This window comes from Cetorhinus maximus, chromosome 8 (genome assembly GCF_964194155.1).
Source record: "Cetorhinus maximus chromosome 8, sCetMax3.hap1.1, whole genome shotgun sequence".
NCBI lineage: Eukaryota > Metazoa > Chordata > Chondrichthyes > Lamniformes > Cetorhinidae > Cetorhinus > Cetorhinus maximus.
This window is the reverse complement of record NC_135886.1, coordinates 103,575,231-103,600,472: the sequence shown is the minus strand read 5'-3', so window position 1 is coordinate 103,600,472 and position 25,242 is coordinate 103,575,231. Positions and strand designations below refer to the sequence as shown.

The following is a 25,242-nucleotide window of genomic DNA, read 5'->3' as shown; positions in this document are numbered from 1 at the left end:
GACTCTTGCTTTTCCTGATATATATTAATTGGAAGGGTTTTCCCGTCGGCGAGTGGGGGGGCGGGCCTGCTCGCTGACGCGTAAAATGACACGCGGTGACGTCGGGTGGGCATCCTGAAGTCACCGTGCATCATTTAGATTTTCAGTTCGTTGGCTGCGCGTCCGCCGAACTGTCAAAGGCCTATTAAGGCCATTTAAAACCTAATTAATTCAATTCAATGAGCTGCCCGACCAACCTTAAGGTTGGCAGGCAGGCGAAGAGCCCAGGTGGCCTTCGCATTTTTCATGAAACTTCATCCACTGGCGGGATGAGGTTTCATGAAGTGTTTTAAAATCTAATAAAAATTTATACTTTTATTCTTTGACATGTCCCAGCTCATGTGATAGTGTCACATGAGGGGACATGTTTTAAAAGTGTTAAAAACCTTTATTTAAAACTTTAGCACTGAAACAAATCCCCCTGAGGCACCTCTGTGCCTCGGGGAGCTCTCTGCGCTCTTTCATGCACATGCGTGAAAGAGCACAGGGAACCTCTCAGGGAATCCCCACCCCCCCACCCCCCTCCACCCACACAGGGAGCGCTCAGTGCTTCCGGGCGAGCATCACACTGGGCGGGCCTTAATTGGCCCGCCCACGTAAAATGGTGGCACGTCCCCGATTGGGGGTACCAATCGGGTTCGCGCCCACCCCCGCACAACCCCCCACCGATGGGGGAAATTTCTGGCCAATGATCTAGATCTTGGTGTGCAGGGGACAATTTCAAAGTTTGCAGATGGTACGAAGCTTGGGAGTGTTGTAAACTGCGAGGAGGACAGTGTAGAACTTCAAAAGGACATAGACAAGTTGATGGAGTGGGCAGATAGGTGGCAGATGAAGTTCAATGCGGATAAGTGTGAGGTGATGCATTTTGGTAGGAAGAACATAGACAGACAATATAAAATAAGGAGTGAAATTTTGAAGGGGGTGCAGGAGCAGAAAGACCTGGGTCTATATGTACATAGGTCATTGAAGGTGGCAGGACAGGTGGAGAGAGCAGTTAATAAAACATATAGTATCTGGGGCTCTATTAATAGGGGCATAGAGGACAAGAGCAAGGAGGTTATGCTGAATTTATATAAGACACTCGTTAGACTTCAGCTGGAGCATTGTGCACAGCTCTGGGCGCCCCATTATAGGAAGGATATGAACACATTGGAGAGAGTGCAGGAGAGATTTACAAGAATGATTCCAGGGATGAGAAACTTCAGTTATGAAGATAGATTGGAGAGGTTGAGACTGTTCTCCATGGAGAGAAGGCTAAGAGGAGATTTGATAGAGATGTTCAAAATCATGAGGGGGCTGGACCGAGTAGATAAGGAGAAGCTGTTCCCACTCGTAAAAGGATCGAGAACTAGAGGGCACAGATTTAAAGTGATTTGCAAAAGAAGCAAATGTGGGGTGAGAAAAAATCTTTCATGCAGCCAGCAGTTCGGGTTTGGAATGCACTGCCTCGAAATGTGATGGAGGCAGATTCAATCGAGGCATTCAAGAGGGCATTAGATGATTATTTGAATAGAAACAATGTGCAGGGGTACAGGGAAAAGGCAGGGCAAATGCACTCGGTCATATGCTCATTTGAAGAGCTGGTGCACACGATGGGCCGAATGGCTTCCTTCTGTGCCGTTAAAATTCTGTGATTCTGTGATATGTTAAGGAGTTGATTTCTCTTTATATTTCATCAATATTGTTCAATGAGAAATTGGGCCCATTTATCTAAAGCCCCCGCGATGTCCCCCCGACCCTGCAAACAAAACATCCTAATAAGCTCTATATATAATATGGATGTGCCAAATATGAGTACGTCTAAAAAAATCCAAACATTTTGCGGATTTTGTTGCACACTGGTATGTTTTCACACAAAATCTATTTAAAGAGATTCTATGCTCAGATCTCAGTTCAATCCCTGAATGTCCCAAAGGTTTCCCTTATTTTATCTCTCTCTTGTCTGAACAAAGGGGTTTCACAGGTCTCAGCAGCCCTCCAGCACTTTCTCTGTTGACCACTCTTCACGTGTGAGCCTTATTGTACAACTTTGAACCAGGAAGAACATTAGAGGCAGCTGAGTTTGACCTTCACACATGCGCATTTTCCATCAGAAGTGCCTGGATATCAGTCACCAGTCATTATTTCTCCTGCCTCCCTTAGCCAGGAGCTCTGAAGCCAAATATAGTGCTCCGATGGTTGTTCAGGAACATCAGCTAAAGATACACAAATTGGGGACTGAATGAAATCAATCTCACCTGTATAGCATTGTAGAGTATCTCAACATGTTGTCACAGGATGTATTTAATGAATTAGAGAGAATTTATAGAACAAAAACAGGGCCATTTGAGTCTAGTGTCCTTGCTGTTGTTTATACTACACACACCCCTTTACCCAACACCATCAACATATCCTTCTCTTCCTTTCTCCCTCATTTACTTATCTAGCTTCCCCTTAGATGCATTTATTCTATTTGTTTTTACTCCCTATGGGTAGCAAACTCCACATTCACACCACTCTGCGGGTAAAAGACATTTCTCTCAAATTCTTCATTGGATTTATTAGAGACTAGCTTACCTTTATGCCCTCTAGTTTTAGAATGTTGGAATATTTTGCTATAGTGCAGGTCCATTAGAACTCTTTCAGTGTTGTAGCAATTATGGTTTTACTTAGTGTGTAATGTACCTTTAAAAATAATACTTGTTAAGGAAGATCACATGATTTGTAGTAACCAATAGGAGAGTATTGCAGGCTACCTCAGCAGTCAGTGTAGAGATAGAGTTGGAGTTGAAAGCACGTGTATCGTTGTGCTGAGTATATTGTAAATAAAGTAAAAGTTTCCACCCAAGAAGCGTCTGCAGATCAACTCTATCGTTAATAGCACAACTCGGCCATCCTACAACAAGTGTCCGAGGAATCTTGTTTATAAGCTGTCACAATTATGAGTTTGACTGGCTGTCGCACAAGGCAGACAAAAATGAATCCTATCACTTTCAGGGGAAGAAGATTGAAATAGTCAAAGATACCATATCACAGAGAATTTAATTTAATGAAGTCAAAAGTTTTACAACTCAGGCTTACAACTTGTTCAAAAAAGACTACCTTTAAATCATGAAGAATAATTGCTTCCAATGATGCACAGAACACATGTTAATAGTTAACCACAGCATTGCAAAAAAAAGTTAAATTTTCCTTTTTATTGTTGCAGTGCAACTTACAACTCATACATCTGTGCAATGTACCATGTACACACAATGAGAAACATACAATGGAAACCTACATATGCCAAAAAACCTCCTACTTGTAGTCACAAAAAGTAAACCAGGTGAGTTAAATGCTGTTAATAACTGATACATGTTTTCTATTGATTTCAAATCAAAAACGTACTAAATTTACATTCTCAAATTTGCATGGCTAAAAAGACTCAATGAGGTCTTTAAACACTGATAAGGAAGTCAGTTGCCATTAAGTGACCCAAATGAGTATTATCACAGTTTCAGTACACTCCTTCCCCTCAGCCTACAGTTAATGGTGCAGGTAAAGTGCAAGCAATAAAGACAACAAATGACAACAGAATAATGTATTTAGATAAGTCTTACTATTGTGTTTTTTTAAAGGTACAGTGTGGTCTAACAAGTCTTCTGTCTACTTGCATATAATTAGAATAATTACCCTGGGAGCCAGAACCAACTTCTGTCAGCTTACCATATACAGTTAATATTGATACAAAACTTGAACATGACATTTTAGTCAATCACCTTGAATGTGTCAACAGATCATCCACCAGCCTCTGGGCCCCAGGTATATCGGTTTTGAGTCAATGTATTTCTTTTAACAAGCAACAGTATAAAAAATTGTGAGCAGGGAGTCATATATAAATATTAATACTTGTATATTTTTAGTCATTTTCATATACAGCTTTTAGCTATAATTTTAATAAAAGCTGGGTTGTTTTCAAAGGGACATCAAAAATTACTCTTGTTCATTCAGTGTTACACTAGCAAAACTTTACATACTTTACATACATTCAGCAATTTGTATGTTCAATGCCTACATAAAAATGAATGTTCACCTAAAACTGTGAGTAGATTAAGACATTCCTCTCTGGTTTACCAGAGATTATTATCAACCACTTGTCATCAGTATTATTCATTTGGACGGGGTGAGTTAAGTTGTCAGTATAAAACTGTTGGAACATATAGGTGCTGTTGACTAAAAGCTTAGCTTTTTTTTAGTACAACATATACAGTATGTGTGTACTTATAATTTTTATAAACACTACCACTTGTCCTTTCAAATGCAAGGTTGAAAGCACATTGTGTTGGTCAACAGAAACAAAGAAAAGGTTTTGGAATAAACAGAATACAGACGTTATCTCATGCACATATTAGGCATCCTGTGACACTATTCTGTTATCCAATTTATGTACAAGAATACTGCTGAATATATTATGTACAAATATACAATGTGGATGCTAAAGGTTTGATAGCATGGCGAGGTGCTGCTGTCTGCTGGGCAGTGTGCTCCAGTTACAAATTGGTTCACACGTGAGTTTCGATGAATGAATGTGTGTGTGTCAAGAGTGGTGCTGGTAATACCAGTTCAGACGCACCATTTTGCGGCTTCATAACAGCACTGTACCCACAAATGTCCAAGAAAAACTCATGATTCAGCCGTTTCCACTCTCTAAATTTTTTGGATGTCAAGTAGGGATCTTCAAGAATCTGGTCGATAATCATCAGGTCTCCTTCTTTCGCCTGAGGGAAGTAAATAGAATAGAGTGAAAAGTGCAAAAATCAAGGCTTTGCTTTCTTCAGAAGACTTGGGTTAGTGAACATGAAGCTCAGATAACGTCCTGTTTTCAGGTGCATCGTCATTATTACACAGATCAGAACATAGGAACAGGAGCAGACAATTTAGTTAGACCACAGCCTGTCTGTATCTCAACTCTATTGAACTGCCTTGGCTCCATCACCCTTAATATCCTTAATACTATTTCCAAATAAAATTCTATCGCCACAGTAATGACATTTTCAACTGACCTAGGCTTAACAGCTTTTTTGGGGAGAGAGTCCCAGGACCTGATTTTGATCCATTCAAAACCCACCCACTTGTACAGAGTTCAAACTGGGTCCCCAGATTTCCACCCTTCCTCGTGTGAAGTAGTGTTTCCTGACATCACCCAAGTCATGGATACGATTCTTATAGCTTTGCAATGTGCTAGCTATGGCTCTGTGGTAACGTGCTCACCAGTGAGTCAGAAAGTTGTGGGTTCAAGCCCCAATCCAGGGTGTTTAACACAAAATCCAGATAGACACTCCAGTAGTGAAATGAAGGTGTTTTGCACTGTTGGAGGTGCTCTCCTTCACATAAAAAGTTAAACTAAAGCCCTGTCTATCCTCTCAGGTGGATACAAAAGACCCAATAACACTATTTGAAGAACAGCAGGGGAGTTATCCCTGATGTCCTGATTAATAATTATCTCTCACCAAAAAAAAAATAGATAATCACTTGATGTTTGTTGGAGCTTGCTGCATATAACATTGGCTGCTGCATTTCTTATAACTGTGACTGCACTTCAAAGATATTTTGTTGGCTGTAACACATTTTGGGACATCCTGATGTCATGAAGGCTGCGATAGAAATGCAAGTATTTCTAATTGTTGTTTCTCTCAGTGGTCATCTGGCGAGATTCTGGGCAGGCAGCTTTATTGGGAAAGTTGGATACTGTTTACCTGAAGGATTCAGCTGTCAGGTTGCTTTTACAACATGAACTGTAAAAATATTGTGCTTCAAAGTAACTCATATGGCATGCTTTCAGCCATTTCTGAGATACACTGCAGAAATGCATATTTCCAGGCAAAGTACTTAAATGATTCTGATCTTGGCAACAACCTTTGTGTACCTGACAATGTTTGCTGATTCATTCAGGGCACTGGAGAGGAACAATCATATGCAAATGCTGGTATATCCCTGTCACACATGGAATCAAAACCATAGTTTCCTCTCCCACTATGGTTCCTTGCAAAAATGCATCCCATGCTATGGAAGCTAAGGAAAGGTTTGATCCCTGTGTGGAAAACAGTGAGACTTCTGTGTATGTTATGTCATTCAATTTCTGAATAGTTAGAATTAAAATGAAAGCCAACATTACTGACCAAATTTTAAGAATACAGAGTCAGAGGAGATCACCAATTGTTTGCTTTAGGGTACAGAGGCTCTGTCTGTGGTGCCAGTTAAATTGAACTTGGTTAAAATAGTAACAAGCTCTGGGTAAAAAGATATTCTATGGAAGAGAGTTGGTGGTATAGTCACTGGACTAGTAATCTGGAGGCCCAGGCTAATGCTCTGGGTACATGGGTTCAAATCCCATCATAGCAGCTGGTGGGATTTAAATTCAATTCATAGATTTGGAAGTGTGAGTGATGGTGACCATGAAACTATCATCGATTGTTATAAAAACCCATCTGGTTCACTAATAACACTTTAGGGAAGGAAATCTGCTATCCTTATCCATGTGACTCTAGATCCACAGCAATGGGGTTGGCTCTTAACTTCCCTCTGAAGTGGCCTAGCAAGCCATTCTATTCAAGGGCAAACACTGGCCGTGCCAGCATTGCCCACATCCTATGAAAGAAAAAAAATTGTAAGCTCCATTCTGTCCTTGACATTGATCGACAGTTCTGTTCTCAGGAGCTTTTGGTCATAATAGGGGCTTCACCCAGTATCCGCAAGTCAATCCAGACATCTGAACTCTGGTGGTTGGTTGATCACATCAGCCAAATATGGCTTTGCAAAGCCATTTCCAAAATATGGTTTCATCCCGGAGCCCATACGCTTTATCGTGTAAGAAATGTATGCTAAAAATGGTATTTAACCCCCTTGTGCACGGTTCCAATTTAATTGTTCAAAATATATGTACTCCGAGTGTCTTACTGCTTTAAGTGCATTATTTTATTTATAAACAAACCTGACTTACTTTAAGCCTAAATGCATTTGTCTAATAAGGTGGCACTTCTCACCTTTTGGAATAGGCAACAAAATGTGAGGATGTCATATGATTTCTGTGACCAATATCGCAATAAGAAGATAAATATCAATTGTGGATATGCCAATTCTAGTATGGCATGTATAATGGCACAGGTTTCCTTTCTAATTGTTCTTGTGGTGACACTGATAAAGCAGCATTGAGTGCCAACCCTTTCACCCAGGAGCCATTAAAAGACAACATTGTAGGGCAAGACTGTAGCTAAATGAAGATAAGACTGGAAGATTCCCTTCCCTGAAAGGCTTTAGTGGATCAGTTGAGTTTTTAATGACAATCCAGTAGTTTCATAGTCATATTTATTGGTGCCAGCCTAAATATCACAAGGCTGACTGAATTCAGTTTCACTGTTTGCAAAGGTGGGTTGTGAACTCACAAGCTCTGGGTTGCTAATCCAAGACCATCATTGATTCCTTGGAGACTTTGTCTGCTTAAGGAAACTAACTTATTCACTGGGAGCACAAAATGATAATGCTTAGAAAGAGGAGACAGTGGCGTAATGGCAATGTCACTCGGCCAGTGATCCAGAGACACAAGTTCAAATTCCACAGTGGCAGCTGGTGGAAGTTAAATTCAATTCATAATAATCTGGAATATAAAGCTAGGCTCAGTAATGGTGACCATGATTGTTGTAAAAACCCATCTGGTTCACTATGCCCTTTCAGGGTGGCAATCTGCCATCCTGGTCTGGACCATCATGTGACTCCAAATCCACAGCAATGTGGTTGACTGTAAACTGCCATCCGAAATAGCTTAGCAAGCCAGTCTATTCAAGAAGAACTATTAGGGTTGGACAACAAATGCTGGCCTTGCCAGTGATGCCCATATCCCATGAAAGAATTTTTAAAGAGCCCAAATCATGGTATCAATACCCTGGTATATGCCGAACTAGTGAGTTTTGGCAAGTGGTATTGGAGGTTATTGAGACCCTGAGACCCTTTCCCTGTACTCAGCATCTATTAACTTGCAGAAGGCATCACTAGGGGCAGCTAGAGACCCAGGGTGAATTTTTCCTCTAAGCCCTTTTCAAGTATGCCCTTTGTATTGTTGTCATGCTGGAATCAGCATGTAAAAGGGCTAAATCTACATCTCCCAGGGTATTGATTAAACGGAAAAGAATAGAAAACTTCAAGTTTCAATTAATTGAAGTGGATGCACTTATTGATCAACATCTTAGGCAATGAACAAAGACTGCTTCCATTCAGAATTGATAAATCACTATTTTGGTTTGCTTAAATCATAACAAGCATGTGCTCTGCTGTCTTTTCCAGGGTACATGGGAGATGTTAGCAAGCTACCATTTGAAGGGTAGGCCCCAATTCTTGGAAAAGACAGTTGAGCTCTTCATTGGATTGAGCTATTTATGATTAATAGCCCAGAGACTTCAGCTCGCAAAAGAAGACAATGAAGAGTAAGAATGTATGTGCAGCTCACAGCCAAAAACTTCAAGGTCTTTTAGTTTGAAAGTTCTATGTCAACCTGACATTTGAAGTCAGACAAGCCTGTGGTCGTAAGTAAAATTATAGCCAATGGTCCGTACTTAGGGCAGAATTTTCCGGCTCTGTTGGCGTCGGGTTTCATGTCGGGTGTGAGCTGAAAATATGGCAGGAAGGCCAAAAATTAACGTGAAACCAGTTTACGATCGTCCGCTCTACCCATCGATGGTGGACCATAATCCTGCTGCCACACATCGGGAACTTCATTTTAAAAAATCTGCGTATAATTTTAAGCCCTGCTCGCCAGAATCATGCCCCAACACGAGATCATCCAGGCATGTCGGCCTGATTGCGCACCAACGTGTTGCACAACTGTACACAAGCAACATGCGCCTGGCGAGTTGCACTTCACTCAGAACTTCAAGGTTTGCTTGCCTACCATGCTTCAGACAGCACTCGCAGTCATCAGCATCAGGCTTTGCAGGCAGCACCACATCATTTTTAGGGGGCTCATGGACAGGTCTCTACCTACTAGACCAGCCGTAAGGCAGAGTGGCTTTTCAACAGGGCTGGGGCTTGCTTGGGGCAGGGGGAGAAGTTGCCTCAGGCAAGGGAAAAGGTTGCAGGATGAGGGCTGTGTTGGGGAAAGGGGGTATCCCAGCGTGTGTGTGGGGGCACATGTTGATCTGTGCAAGTGGCCTCGAGATGGTGAGGGCTGAGGAGGCAGCCTCCAGAGGAGATGAAGTCAGATGGAGATGTGAGGGTGTGTGTGAGTGTGTGTGATGTCCCTTGAGCTGGCAGAGTGAGATGCCAGTGAACTTGTGATGAACTTGAGTGTGTGAGTTTAGAACGATGAGATGGTCCCCTTACCCTGGCAGCACAGATGAGATCATTCATCCTTTTTCTGCACTGTATGGCCTACCTCTTCTGTGCAGCGTTGGCACTGACTACCACTGCCACCGCCTCCCAAGCCGGAGCGGTGAGATTGCTGGACCTCCTGCGGGCAGAGTTGGGGGGTGGGAGGACATCACGGCAGTCCTTCAAAAGGCATTCCAGTGACGGGTCACTGAACTCTTCTTGGCTTTCAGGGCCATGTCTTCACTGGAGCAGTCCTAGGCTGCAAGCATTGAGAACTGTGTGGGCAGATGCAGTTTAGATATGGCACCCGGAGTGAGGAAACAGTGAGGTATGGCGTGGTGGGCAATTCAGAAGCTGCCCGCCAGCGAGACAGCGTGTTTCCTGTGTCTGCATAATTAATGAGGCTGGGAGCAGACAATACAGCGTGAAAACCCGCCATGGTGGCCGACGGGTAAAACGTCCTTTTTCTCGCCCGCTACTGCACTCAGTGCAAATCTGGGACGATTCTGCCCTGAGGCAGAAAGAAGGTTGCGCTTTTATTACTTAATAAATGGAGGCTTGTAGCAAAAATATCTCCAGATGAAACACTTCAGGGTGTACAACAGAACACATAGACCCAAGTGTGCTGAATTTTGAAGGAGAACTGTTTGGGCACACCTTGGGTGCTGCAAGCTTGATTTGCATTGTGATGTTGTTGTTATTGAAGAACAGTGAGAAAGAATAAAATGCCTTTGTCCTTTCTTGTGTGGACTAGATTGAAGCTGGGATAGTGTCTCAGGTACTGATATAAATCTCCACTATTAAGAGAGGTGAACTACATATTTAAATTTATTATGTCTATACTTCCAGGCAACATAGCAATTTTTTTTTCAAATCAGCACTTTAATCTTTACTATTGATAATTATATCATCTCTGGCACAAAAGACAGCACCAAATTCTTTTCAAGTAAAAAACTTTATGGATTTGATCTGAAAACATGCGTGGCTATGGATAGCATTTGCTCTTTAAGACTTTGAAAGTTTTACAAGGGTTATTTAAGAATGAATTTCTCCAGATTCTCACAGCTTGTTGATAGCTTCTAATCTAACCCCATCAAATCTCAGCACTGCACTTATTTGAACATGAGCAATTGAATCCTGGCTGTTGCTTTCCTGAGGCTTAAATAACTGAAGTGATGAAGATCTAATACATGGTCACATACAATGCAATATAGGCTAGGAGAAAGCATTGAAAACTCAAGCCAGTTCTCTTGCCAAATTCACATTGTAAAGTTGAACAAAAAAATCGTCTATAAATGGCTTGAAGTTTATCTGCCATTACACCTCCATGTGCAAAGGGCCCTAAAAGATACAGAAAGACTGTTGCTGTCTGGACTTGGTGGGGGGGGGGGGGGGGGGGGGGGGGAAGGTGAACGGGACTAGTAATCCAGAAACCCAAGCTAATGATCTGGGGACATGGTTCAAATCCCACCATGGCAGCTGGTGGAACTTGAATCAGTTAATAAATATGGAAGCGAAAGTTAATTTCAGTTATGGTGGCCATGAAACTATTATTGATTTTCATAAAAATCCATCTGGTTCACTAATGTCCTTTAGGGAAGGAAATCTGCCATTCTTACTCGGTCTGGCCTACATGTGACTTCAGACACAAAGCAATATGGGTGACTCTTAACTGCTCTCTGAAATGGCCTCGCAAGCCACTCAGTTCAAGGGCAATTAGGGGTGGGCAACAAACGCTGGTCTTGCCAGTGACACCCACATCCCGTGAAAGAAAAATATGCAGGCCCTGTTGCTGGGTGGTGTCAAGCTTTTTGAGTGTTGTTGGAGCTGCACTCATCAAGGCAAGTGGAGAGTATTCCATCACACTCCTGACTTGTGCCTTGTAGATGGTGGACAGGCTTTGGGGCATCAGGAGGTGGGTTAGTCATCACAGAATTCCCAGCCTCTGACCTGCTTTTGTAGCCACAGCATTTGTATGGCTAGCCCAGTTCAGTTTCTGGTCAATGGTAAGCTCCCAGGGTGTTGATAGTGGGGGATTCAGCGATGGTAATGCTATTGAATGTCAAGGGAGGATGATTAGATTCTCTCTTATTGGACATGGTCATTGCCTGACACTTGTCTGGTGTGAATGTTATTTGCCACTTATCAGCCCAAGCCTGAAAATTGTCCAGGTTTTGCTGCATATGGCTACAGACTGCTTCAGTATCTGAGGATTGCGAATGGTGCTGAACATTGTGCAATCATCCGTGAACATCCCCACTTCTGGCATTATGCTGGAGGAAAGGTCATTGATGAAGCAGCTGAAGATCGTTGGGCCTAAGGACACTACCCTGGGGAACTCCTGCAGCAATGTCCTGGGCCTGAGACGTTTGACCTCCAACAATCACAACCATCTTCCTTTATGCTAGGTATGACTCCAACCAGTGGAGAGTTTTCCCCCTGATTCCCATTGACTTTAGTTTTGCTAAGGTTCTTTGATGCCACACTAGGTCAAATGCTGCCTTGATGTCAAGGGCGGTCACTCGCGCACTCTACCTTGAGTTCAGTTCTTTTGCATATTTGGACCAAGGCTATAATGAGGTGAGGAGCTGAGTGGCCTTGGCAGAACCCAAACTGAGTGTCAGTGAGCAGGTTATTGCTGAGTACGTGCCACTTCATAGCAATATCAACAACACCTTCCATCACTTTGCTGATGATTAAGAGTCAACTGATGGGGCAGTAATTGGCTGGGTAGATGCCTGTGTTGTAGCTGTACTGGAATAGCTTGGCTAGTGGCATGGCTAGTTCTGGAGCATTAGTCTTCATTACTGTTGCTGGAATATTGTAAGGACCCACAGCCTTTGCATTATCCAATGCCTTCAGCCATTTTTTTGATATCACATGAAGTGAATCAAATTGGCTGAAGACTGGCATGTGTAATGCTGGGGGCCTTGGGAGGAGGTCGATGTGGATCATCCACTTAGCACTTCAGGCTGAAGATGGTTGCAAATGCTTCAGCCTTGTGTCTTGCACTCATGGGCTGGGCTTCTCCACCATTGAGGACGGGGATATTTTTGGAGCCTCCTATCCTTCCTGCACTGTCCCTATATCCCTTGATATCTTTAATATTTAGTAACTTACCATTTCTGTCTTGAAGATATTCAATGGCTGAGCCTCCACAGCCTACTTGGGTAGAGAATTCCAAAGATTCACCACCGTTTGAGTGAAGAAATTCCTCCTCAACTCAGTCCTGAATGGCCTACCTCTTATACTGAGGCTGTGTCCCCTGGTTCTAGATCATCCCTGGCAGGAGAAACCTCTTTCTTGCATCTACCTTGATGAACCCTATTAGAATTTGTATGCTTCAATGAGATCGCCACTCATTTTTCCTAACTCTAGAGAATACAGGCCCAGCCTCTTCAATCTCTCCTTATAAGCCAGTCCTGCCATCTCAGGAATCAGTCTGGTGAATCTTTGTTGCACTCCTTCTATAACCAGTATATCCTTCCTTAGGTAAGGAGACCAAAACTGTACACAATGCTCCAGGTGCAGTCTCACCAAGGCTCTATACAATTGCAGCAAGACATCTTTACTCCTGTACTCAAATCCTCTTGTAATAAAGGCCAACATACCATTTGCCTTCCTAATTGCTTGCTGCACTTGCATGTTAGCTTTCAGTGACTCTTGAACAAGGACACCCAGGTCCCTTTGGAAATCAACACTTCCCAATCCCTCACCATTTAAGAAATACTCTGCTTTTCCATTTTTCCTACCAAAATAGACATTTTCCCACATTATTTCCCAAATGCCAAGTTCCTGCCCACTCACTTAGGCTTTTTAAATCCCCTTGAAGCCTCTTTGCATCCTCCTCACAACTCATTCCCACTGACTTTGTGTCAGCAGTAAACTTAGAAATATTACGTTTGATCCCCACGTCCAAATCATTGCTATAGATTGTGAACAGCTGGGGCCCAAGCACTTATCCTTGTGACAACCCCACTAGTCACAGCCTATCAACCTGAGAATGCTTTGTTTATTCCTACTCTCTGTTTCCTGTCTGTTAACTAATTCTCAATCCATACCAGTATATTACCCCAATCTCATGCACTCTAATTTTGTTTACTAACCTCTTATGTAGCATCTGTTGAAAGCATTCTGAAAATCCAAATACACATCCACTGGTTTTCTCTTATCTATTCTGCTAGTTACGTCCTCAAAAACTCCAACTGGTTTATCAAACATGATTTCACTTTCATAAATCCAAGTTGACTCTGCCCGTCCAGGGCATTTACCAATTTTCAGTGCATTAATTTGTCCAGTACTTTTTTCTTATTCATACTAATTTCTTCCACTTCCTCAATCTTGCTAGTTCCTTGGTTCTGTAGTATTTCTGGGAGATTTTTTGTACCTTCACCCATGATTACAGACACAAATGCCCCGATTTCATTCCCAGATCGGGTTCATAGAGTCAGGAGATTTCCTGACTTGGCAAACCCGGCCTTTAAAAAAAGCCGCTCACAGGTTGGATTTTTGGACAGAGGAGGGGAGTGGGCTGAAATAGGAGTCAGGGTGGGTGACCCTGGAACAAGTGTGGAGGCTGTCAGGAGTGAAGGCAGGCTGGATGCAAGGTGCTGGCACTGTTTAAATTTTTAAAAAATCGCTCCAGCCCTCACCCCCCCCACCCCCACCCCCACACACTCCCTATGCCCATCTATGCCAACCTATATCCCCACCCACCCACACGGTCCCTCATACCTCCATGCCAACCCATGCCCCTCTACTCACCCCCATGGCCATTCATGCCCCCAATTTAGCTCTAACTCATGCCACCCATATTCACTACCCACAACCCTTTGCCTTTATCCCCTCCACGTCAACTCTCTGATTAAGCTTTGACACTTCCTGGATAACTCTGCCAGCTTTGACACTTCCTGGACCACTTGACACTTCCTGGACCGCTTGGCAGTTCCAATGGGTTTCTGCGTAAAAAGTGCACAATCATGTTTAATTCTAACAATCCCAGAGGGTGCCTTATGTCTCCAAAGGGTGCCTTACCTCTCCCAAAGGTGTTTCAGGACCTTATCCAAAGAGATACCTTACCCTAACTATCCAATTAATCCACTAAGTTCAGACCTCTTACCTGGCCTGTTCTGCGCACTCCAGGATTCACGCAGCTAGGGATCAAAGATCCCACTACAGTGAAGGTAGCTGGTGATTTAAATGGCCAGCTGCCTCAGCAAATTGTGCATGCTCAAGGCCCGGCCTGACTCCAGTCCTGCCCCCGCGAAGATGGGGAATGCCGGGTTTGGGGGTGGGCTTAGAAATTTCATCCATTTCCAGGATTTTTGCCATGACAGAGAGGCTCATTCGTTGTGGCAAAAATCTGGGCCGAAGTATTTGTTTATCTTCTCTGCCATTTCTGTATTCCCCATGATAAATTCTCCTGTCTCTGCCTGTAATGGGTCCGCATTTGTGTTTGCTCATCTTTTCCATTTTATATACCTATAGAAACTTTTACACTCCATTTTTATGTTTCTCGCTAGTTTACTTTCATATTCTATTTTCCCTTTTTTTATTCGTTTTTTGGTCCTCCTTTGCTGAATTCTAAAATTTTCCCAATCCTCAGGCTTACTACTTTTTTTGGCAACTTTATAAGCCTCTTCCTTTGATCCAATCCAATCTTTAACTTCTCTTGTTAGCTGTGGTTGGATCACTTTACCTGTTGTATTTTTGCGCTTCAAAAGGAATGTATATTTGTTGTAAAACATATATTAATTCACCATTGCCTGTCTACTGTCATATCTTTTAATGTAGTTTGCCAATCCAGCCAACTTGCTGCTCATACCTTCATAGTTTCCTTTGTTTAGATTTAAGACCCTAATTTCGGATTGAACTACATCACTTTCAAATTTCATGTAAAAATCTATCATATTATGGTTACTCTTCCCTAAAGGCTCCTTTACAACGAGATTATTCATTTGCCCTTTCTCATTGCGTAGTACTAGATCTAAAATAGTCCATTCTCAGTTGGTTCCTCAACTTATTGTTCTAGGAAGCCATCTCCTATTCATTCCAGGAATTTGTCCTTCACAGCGTTAGTGCTAATTAAATTTACACAGTCTATATGTAGATTGAAGTCCCCCTTTACTGTGTTACCTTTGTTACATGCACCTCTGATTTCCTGATTTATAATGTACCCTATATTACTCCAATTGTTTGGTGGCCTATAAACAACTCCCACCAATGTTTGCTGCCGCTTGGTATTTTTTAACTCCAGCCAAAATGATTCTGCATTTTCATCTTCTGATCTAAGATCCTCTCTCACTAATGTACTGATCTCATCCTTTATTAACAGCGCTACCCTATCTCCTTTTCCATTTTGTCTATCCTTCCTAAATGTCAAATACCCTTGAATATTCAGTTCCCAGCCTTGGTCACCCTGTAGCCACGGTTCCGTAATAGCAATTAGATCATACCCGTTTACTTCTTTTGTGCCTTCAATTCATCTACCTTCTTGCGAATGCTACATGCATTCAGATAGAGTGCCTTTAATTTTGCCTTATTAACATTTTGCTGTATTTTGACCCTATTTGATGCTGGCCTTTGTTTCTGCTGCCTTCCAATTTCTCTTACTACTTTTCTTCCAACCATTACCAGCTTTGTTTCTCTCCTAACTGAATTCCCTCTCAGATTCTCATCCCCTACCAAACTAATTTAAACCCTCCCCAACAGCACCAGCAATATGCGAGCATATTGGTCCCGGTCCTGCTGAAGTGTAACCTGTCCTCCTTGTACAGGTCCTACCTGCCCCAGAACCGGCCCCAGTGGCTCAGAAATCTAAAGCTCTCCCTCCTGCACCATCTCTCCAGCCACGTGTTCATTTATTCTATCCTCCTATTTCTGTACTCACCAGCACATGACACTGGGAGTAATCCTGAGATGACTGCCTTTGAAGGCCTGCTTTTTAATCTTTTCCCAAGCTCTCTAAAAGCTCCTTTCAGGACCTCATCCCCTTTCTACCTATGACATTGGTCTCATTGTGGACCACATTCTCTGGCTGTTCAACCTCCCCCAGAAGGATGACCTGCAGCCACTCAGTGACATGCTTGACCCTGGTACCAGGGAGGCAATACACTATCCTGGAGTCACATCTATGACCGCAGAAATGCCTGTGTGTTCCACCAACATTTGAATTCCCTACCACTATTGCTCTTCCACTCTTTTTCTTCCCCTCCTGTGCAGCTGAGCCGCCCGTGGTGCCCCGGACTTGGCTCTGATTGCATTCCTCTGAGGCACCCCCATTGTCCTCACCAGTATTCAAAATAGAAAACCGGTTAGTGAGTGAGATGGACTCAGGGGTCTTCTGCACTGCCTGTCTGGTCCTCCTGGGTTGTTTGACAGTCACCCATTCCCTTTCTGCTCGAGCTTTCTTAACTGTGGAGTGACCATCTCCCAAAACATGCTTTCCACATAGTTCTCAGCCTCGCAGATGCACCACAGTGACTCCAGCCATTGCTCAAGTTCTGAAACTCGGAACTCAAGTTTCTGCAGCTGGTAACATTTGCTGCACATGTGGTGATCTAGGCCATGGGAAGCGTCCAAGACTTACCACATCACAGGATGTGCATTCCACTCAGCCGAGCTGTCTTGCCATGCCTTAACTTTACTTTACAGACCAGTTATTACAAACTGGAGACTGGAAAGTAAGAAGTAGAACTACTCACCAATCAGCTCCTTCCTCTGTGCTGACATCACTTTATATTCCTGACGTCACGTTTTGAACTCCGCCAGTGCTCTGCTCCCACTGGCTGTTTTTTATGCCCCACTTAACTCTTGTCCCTTCCTGTCACTCTCCAATTAACTAATTACTTATTTTCTTAATGATTTTTTAAATTAATGCCTTCACTTAATGAACTACTTTACACCTTAGTAATACAATAAATCCTACTATTTAACAATAAACCTCACCATTTAAAAATAAAATTAATCAGTAGATTCACCAGCTTCTTATTTCCTTTCTACTTGTGTCTCTTAATTAATTTCTTAAGGATTATTTAATTTTTTTATGTTTTTCTAATTTTCAGCTATTTACAGACACTCCCTAACAGTAGTTACTCATCAATCAACTAACTTTGCGGTTTTCCTGTGATATCACTGTTTCATTTTTTTTAAACACAGTCAGCTCCTCAATGCTCCCCAATTTTTGCTGTTCCCATGCAGGTCTGGGTTCCTCTACACTCCCTGAAGGTAAGTGAAGTGAAGGCCCCGAGCCTGATTCTCTATTTATCCACTCCAGAGTTTAACTGCTCCCACACAAGTCTGTGTTCCTTTTTGCACCCAGCCAGCAGTTACATGCTTCTCTGTGATGTCACACCTCAATTTTCTTTTTTCTGAATGCAGGCTCTGAGTGGCTCCTGGTGGAATAGCTGCCTTATATCCCTGTTCCTTGTCTTGCTCTTTCCTGCTGCTCCAACTGAACTCTTACCTTCTCCGCACTGTTTATATCCCCACTCCTAGTCTCACGCTTTCACACTGTTCCAAAGCAAAGTTTATTTAAGAACTAAAAGAAAGAAAGGCTTGCACAACATGTTTGTCACTTCTCGCAGGAATACTTCAAAGCACTGCACATAATTAATTATTTTGAAGTGAAGTCTTGTTCTATGGAAAGAAACGAGAGACTTGCATTTATAGAGCACACTTCACAGCCTTAGGACATCTCAAAATGCTTTCAAAATACATTAGAAGTGTAGTCACTGCTGTAATGTAGGAAATGTGACAACCAATTTGCACACAGGAAGCTCCCACAAACAGCAAAGATATAGTGATCTGATAATCTGTTTTTTTTTAAGTGATGTTGGTTGGGGGATAAATTTTGACCAAGACACCAGGGAGAACTGTTATTTTTCTTTTTCAAACAGTGCCATGAGATTGTTTGTGCAAACAGGTTTAACGTCTCATCCCAAAGGTTGCAACTTGAACAGAACACAAGTCCCCCAGGACAAATGCAACTGCCATTTTGCACAGCAAAATCCCACAAACAACAATGAAATTAATAATCAGTTAATTTGCTCTCTGGTGGTGTCAGTTGAGGGATGAATGTTACCCAGGATGGCAGGATAATTCCCTGTTCTGCTTTGACTAGTGCCATGGGTTATTTTCTGTACCCAGAACTAAGAAACCAATTTATGTATATCGGAATTCAGTCAGATACAATAGTTGGTACTAGGACTCAGTCAGATACCAGGAATGTTATTGGATTCAGAAATCAGAAACAGTACCGGACTCAGTCAGTTACCAGCAACAATACTGGACTTAGATCCAGGAATGGTGCTGGACTGACTCAAATACCAGGAATGATGCTGGACTTAGTCACCTGGAATGGTACTGGACTCAGTCAGATACCAGGAATGTCAGTGGAACTCATGCAGATACCAGGGGTGACAGCAATAATTATTTATTTAGAAATTAAGAAAAAGGAAGACTTTGGACTTATAAAGTGCCTTTCACTTCCTAAGGATATCCCAAAAAAAATTACTTTTGAAATGCAATCACTGTTGTTACATAGGGAAATGCAGCAGCCAATTTGTGTAAGATATAGTCCTGCATACAGACTAAGTGAACTTTCCTGATCCTTCTCTGAATAGTGCTATGGAATCTCTTATGTCCACCTGAACTGGCAGCAACAACCTCTGTTTAATGTCTCTTTAGAAATACAGCACAGCCTCAGTACTGCAGTGAAGTGTTGTACAGGAGTAGGTGCTCAAGACTCTGGAGGGGGGCTTGAACCCTCTGACTCAGAATTTACACTGTTATCAACTGAGCCAAGCTGACCCTTCCACACAATACCTCAGAGTATATTGACAGTGAATATCTTTTGATTGCCTTTTTTAAAAATATGCCATTGTTTTTCAATAAGTTAACTATTAAAAATACACAAATTGTGAACAGATTTTCAATGAAACAGAGCCTGAATATTCAAATTATTATTAAGCCCATCGATTCTCCCTTCTGAGAAAATCAGAAATTTGATGGAGGAATTTTTTCTAGTTAAAAAAAATCTATTTTGCTGTCTTGGAATATCTTCATTTTGTGTCACTGCTTTCGTCGTTGTTTAACTGTTATGATGCATACCGACACCAGGTGACTCTGTTGGGCCAAGTAGTTGTCTCATTCAGTCCATTCTAGACTGAATTCACAGAAGCACTAACATAGGGCACTGAGAGGAGAGTGTCACTTGCTGATAACCAGTAAATGTCATGATAAAGTGTCTCCCAGTAATCTCAAACCAGCTCAAGGTGACTCAAATGCAAAGTGCAAAGCTGCACAAGCTGAGAGGTCTCTGTTCCAAGATACCTAGTATCAGCCAGTGTGTGGGGTGATGGGATGTAGGTAAGTTGCATTCTTCAGCCAAAGAATGCAGAGACAATATTGCAACTCAGATCCCATACTTGAAGCATCCCCCACTGCTGCCACAGGTTGCAAAACTGATATTTGCCCATTCCCATTATATCTGCAGTGCCGATCTCTCCAGATGCCTCAGTCGACAAGTGTAACATCCATTGAGGAATGAATTAGCAGATCACTGCTGGGATGGTTATTACAATTGATCAAACTGTCGAATGAGGCACCCCATTGCGGACAAGATGACTGAGCTTACCAACATTTACTTGTGAGGTATTTCCTATCCTCCTGGAAGATAGGAGAAATTGAAAGCTAGAAGTGTAGTTGTGGTAATGTGGATTCTTCAGCACAGTATCTGAGAGTCATAAATGGTACAGTTACAGACATGAGGGAATTCTCAGATTCCTCACAAGAAACAAAACCTGATCCAAGTTATGAAGTAGGCTCTAGACAGACAATCAACTTCTGATGCCTGTCATGTGATGAGTGGCACAGGACAAGTGCCAGACCCCGTCCACAGGCAATAGATGGACTGGGAAATGGATGGGAAAGTCCTTGGTGAGTCATCTCTGGATTAGTCACTCCTGGACAAGCATCTATAACTTTTACACATCAATTACACCACAACAATGGTAGAGGCCAAAGAATTGCTACCTGTTATTCTCCCAACTATGATATAGCACTCTCTTTGGGGAAGTGGATGGAGGGGGAAGCAGGGTGTGGGCGTGTGAGGGATAAAAAAATGATGGGTTCAAAATGGTTTCAAAAGTAACACAAGTTTAGAAATGACCTCTGTCAGTATTAGTAAAACTACAGCCAACACAATAATATGATGTTTCTCTGTCTATGTTTAGTAGAGGTATTATTTTAAATGGATTAGTGCTTCCATTAAAATAGCACAGTGTTGCGCAAATGAGTTAAGCATTCACTGGAACAGGACTAGGCCATTTAGCCCTGGACCTGGCATTCAGTAACATCATGCTGATCTGCACCTCAACTCCATGGCCAGGATTTTACAGTCGGTGTACAAGGGCGGGCCCAACAAGCTGGCACCTAAAATGATGCGCGATGTTTTGTTTGGTGGGCGCGCACCGTAGTTGGCTGTGCGCCTGGCGATAATTAAAAGGCCTATTAAGGCCATTAAGGAACTAATTCATTTCAAATTTACGCTGCCCATCCAACCTAACGGTTGGCAGGCAGGCAAAAATGCCAAGGGGCCTTTATGTTTTTCAGAAACCTCATCCACAAGCGGGATGAGGTTTTGTAAGACTTTTACAAATTGAATAAAAACATTTTTGAAAAATAAAAACATATCCCATCTCATGTGACACCGTCACATGAGAGGGGACATGTTTCATTAAATTTTTATTGCATGTACTTATTTTTTTCACAAGTGCTTCAATCTCCAAGGCAGCTCTGTGCCTCAGGGAGATTGAAGCGTTCTTTCATGCGCATGTGCGCGAAAGAGCGCTGGATCCAACTCTCTCTCCACCCCCTGCTGAGCGCTACCGCTCATGTATTACGCTGGGCGGCCCTTAATTGGCCCGCCCATGTAAAGTGGCGGTGCGGAGCCAATTGTGGGCGGCCGTTCCTGCCCATTCCCGCCCGACACGGGAAAAATTCAGGCCCGTTTTCTTGCTTCCATATTCCTTGACACCGTTGCCTAAAAACAATCTCTCAATCTTAGTCATGAAAGCACCAACTGACACATAATCCACAGTCTTTTCTGGACAGTAGCGTGGTTGCGGGGGTTGAGGGGAAGGTAGAAAGAACCAGATATCCATGAACCATTGTGTAAAAAATGCTTCCTGATCTAATTTCTGAATGGCTGAGTTCTAAATTTACACTGATGGGCATTTTCTCTTGATTCCCCCACCAGAGGAAAGCGTGTCGACCTTCATGTTGACTCCTTTCAGCATTTTAAATATCTCAAATAGATCAATCCTCAATCTTCTATTCTCACGGGAATACAAGCCAAGTTTATGCAACCCATCATCATAATTCACCCTTCTAAACCCCGGTATCATTCTGGTGTATGTGTTGCACCCCCGCAAAGCTCCAATCAGTGCCAGGATTTTCAGGTACCTAATTCTCTAATGTAAAATTGAGGATCACAGCAGTTTGGATAGGTCAAGTGTGTATTCTAATAGTGGGCATCTTGTTTCTCAAGTTCAAATTTAGAACAAGTAAATGATGCTGCTTCTCACCTTTAGTGTACTCTTCAGCATCCTAATGTGGTGCAATTTTTCATTGACAACTGGATCGTTACATCTTTTTATAAATGACCTTCTGAATTCTTGTTTGGTGGAAGGACGTTGCTCTCCGATTGCAGACAGACTGGCCTGCTCCAGGGACCTGTACAGCTCCTGTAACCCATCTGTAGATCTTCTGTCTTCTGCTGTACTTTCTGGAAGGGAATATTGCAGGCGTTTGAATCTCGTCACACGCACTGACCAAACTGGACTTTAAACATACACGTTTCTATCTGCCTGTATTTTGGAGTAACACTTACGACCAACATATGAGTGGATTTTTTTAGGTTTCTACAAAGTGAGGTTTCTTGGAAGCGATTAGGAACCTAATGATTTTATAAGTTAACCTAATATAATATTGCAGCAAATAAGCTGGTGTAAAAAAAATCAGAGCTCCTTGAGACAGTTTGGATCCGTAAATGATGTGCCTTTAAGTGGAAATAATTAAATCCAATCAACCTTCCCTCATTTCTATATGCACTTCAGTGTCTTATGTAGGAATGGTGCATTGGTTTATAATTTTAATTCAAATATTCCTTCTTTAATATCCCATCCACCACTTCCCCGGTACCTGCTGAATTTGTTTGTCTATTTTTGTTATTACATGAATGTTTTAAGTTGATTAGTCTATATATGAATTTTAAGATACAAGTTATAGTACAATTCAGCCTTTGGGCTGCGAACATATTTCTTGAATAAAACATCATTATCATTTCAGGCTACACTTAATATAACAAGGAATTCACAGTATAACATGAAAATGAGAAGCTAGCACTTCCAGAGCAGTCCATGGCAAACTACAAGCTTTTATTTATTAATTTATAATAAAATTATAAATAGATTGAATAAAAAATTAAAATTTATATGTATATATTATTGATCCAATAATATAAAAGATTTGGAAACTATTTTTTGCATGCTGAATCAATGCTTTGATTGAAAAAAATCTCTTGGAGACTATTCTCAATATTGAAACTAGGTTACGAAAAGCAGAATAAATTTACATCTGTCAACAGACTTCAGTGTGCAGAGAGACATGGCTAATGACCATCTATTAAAACAAAAGTTGCTCTTCTGGACTGCTAAGTGCTTTGTGCTTAATGAAATCCGTGCATACAACTACTACTTAAATAAATAATCATGTTTTGTCAGGAAATGACTGCATAGGAGGTTTGTTAACTGCCATCAGTCATCATGATGTTCTTACTCATTATTACAGCGTCACGTCAGTTGGTCTCAAACTAACCCACTAATACTAAAATGTAATTCCTCTAATAGCAACGATAGCGCATTCACAATTGGCAATGAAAAGACATCTAATCTGTGTCTATATTATTATGGGGTGTCTTAGATGAATCGATTCCTTGTATTTTAAACGCAGGTTTTCATTTACAATCCACTTGGCACATTTTACATTATCTATAATTGTTACAAAAATATTTGCAAAATTGCAAATCAAATATATAACTTGTAAGAAAAAAAAATCAAATAGGGTGAATCAGGCGTCTTTCAAGATTACAATATAAATAAAATGGACCAAACAAAACCATTTTAACAATTATGAATTGGTCACTGCTCCCTCTTACCTTACAAATTCTCCATTCTTGTGCTGTTTCCACTGTTTTCAGACATAAACAATGTAATCTCACAAGATGACATTATTTACGTCATGTGACTGCGGCCTTGCTGATCGGCCTGAAACAGGGAACAGGGGATTTTTAAAGTAGGAGGGGCAACACTCGCTCTTTCACTGACCAACAGTTGCAGGTTATTAATGACTGATTAATTAAACTGTGGTATTAGCAATGTACACTATTTACATGCACTGTTTTATTTTCTTTAAATAAAGCACACTGGTGATATTTGCTGGAAGGAATTACTGTTTTAGAGCGAGTCAAGCAAATTAAAGCCTCATTCACTCACACACAAACATTACCGATAGAAATTCAACACGAGGCTGCCATGGATTGGTAAATTTAGAATGAATGCAATTAAAAGATGTATTTTTGTTTCCTTTGTGATCCCAAATTTAGTAAATTGACTCGATTCTGTGGGGGAAAAGGTAGAGAGACTGACAAACTTCAGATGTAACATTTCCACAATGACATGAATTAAAAGGATGATTTATTAGCAGGATACACACGATGATCTGGGTCATTGTTTCACAGAGGCCAAGTGAGATAAATCACATGGGTTCAAGCTCCGGGGCAGGGATCCTCACTTGGTGCAAAAGTGGATTGAGTATGAAGGACACTGTGCCTGATTCTCATTCCTCCTGATTTTATTTGAACCATTGAAGGATCAGGACGTCAATCGGGGTGAACCAATTGATCTGCCCCCTTCGTCAAGCACAGTGAGCTCTATCCCATAAAATAGACCCCGATGCATCATTGCCCCTTTCTTTTCACAAGTGTTTCTGAGATTATTACCAGTAATTTGGGGATCACTCCCCATGATTCCACTCAAAACAGCATTCTGGTAAATCCAATTGAATTTGGTATTCATTAACCATTCCACTTTCACTTCCCACTGTCTGGGATTTCTATGGTCATAAATAATTGAAGTGGAACCCTGCATCAACTCAATGCAGTTAAATTGAGTCTTATGCCATTGGTTTTATCTCTCTCTGCTGGAAAGTTGAGTTACTGCCATAACATAACTGACTAAAAGGAAAAAATATTAGTTTGCTGAGCCATAATTCTTCAGCTACAATTAAGATGGTCCTTCAGTGAAGTGACAATGAAATGTATTCAAGGGTCAATTTAACCCATTTCACTGGGTGGAAAACTGATTTGATCTGATCACCTGTCTGATTTAACTTTTCCCTGGTTTGATTGCCTGGCTGTGCCAAGTGTGTAAAATTCAATCAAAAAAAAAACCTAGGAATTTTCAATGCGTAGACAGAAAATTCTAGAAATACTTAGCAGACCAGGCAGCATCTGTGGAGAGAGAAACAGAGTTAGCGGGCTGGATTTTCACCCTCAAGGTTGGTAGCGGGAATCAGGAAAATTCCTAGTCCGGCATACCTTGGGAGAAAGTGCCACAAAAGGCAGGACTTTCATGGTGCAGGGGCAGATGGGGGCTGCAGTGGGGTCAGCCAACCCAGGAAAGAGTTTGGAGGCAGCCACAGGGCCTGCCAGGTATGGAAGCAGGCTATTTACAAGGCCTGCATCAGTGCTGTGGGACTTCGTCCTAGTCATGATGAAAAAAAGTAAGGCCCTCTAGTCCTCACCCCTCACAACCTCTCACC

At 41.9% G+C, this 25,242-nt stretch overlaps 1 protein-coding gene across 1 annotated transcript in view; it reads right to left on the bottom strand.

Annotated features, from left to right (window-relative positions):
* Positions 1-3,051: 3,051 nt before the first annotated feature.
* The window catches only part of LOC144683850 (connector enhancer of kinase suppressor of ras 2-like), a 462,557-nt gene continuing 440,366 nt past the window's right edge, over positions 3,052-25,242 (bottom strand). The window contains exons 17-18 of the mRNA XM_078547354.1: positions 21,948-22,147; positions 3,052-4,778 (exon numbers count right to left, since the gene is read on the bottom strand). Of these exons, the coding sequence (XP_078403480.1) occupies positions 4,563-4,778; positions 21,948-22,147 (416 nt within the window). The 3' untranslated portion in view covers positions 3,052-4,562. The remainder of the gene's footprint in view (positions 4,779-21,947; positions 22,148-25,242) is intronic.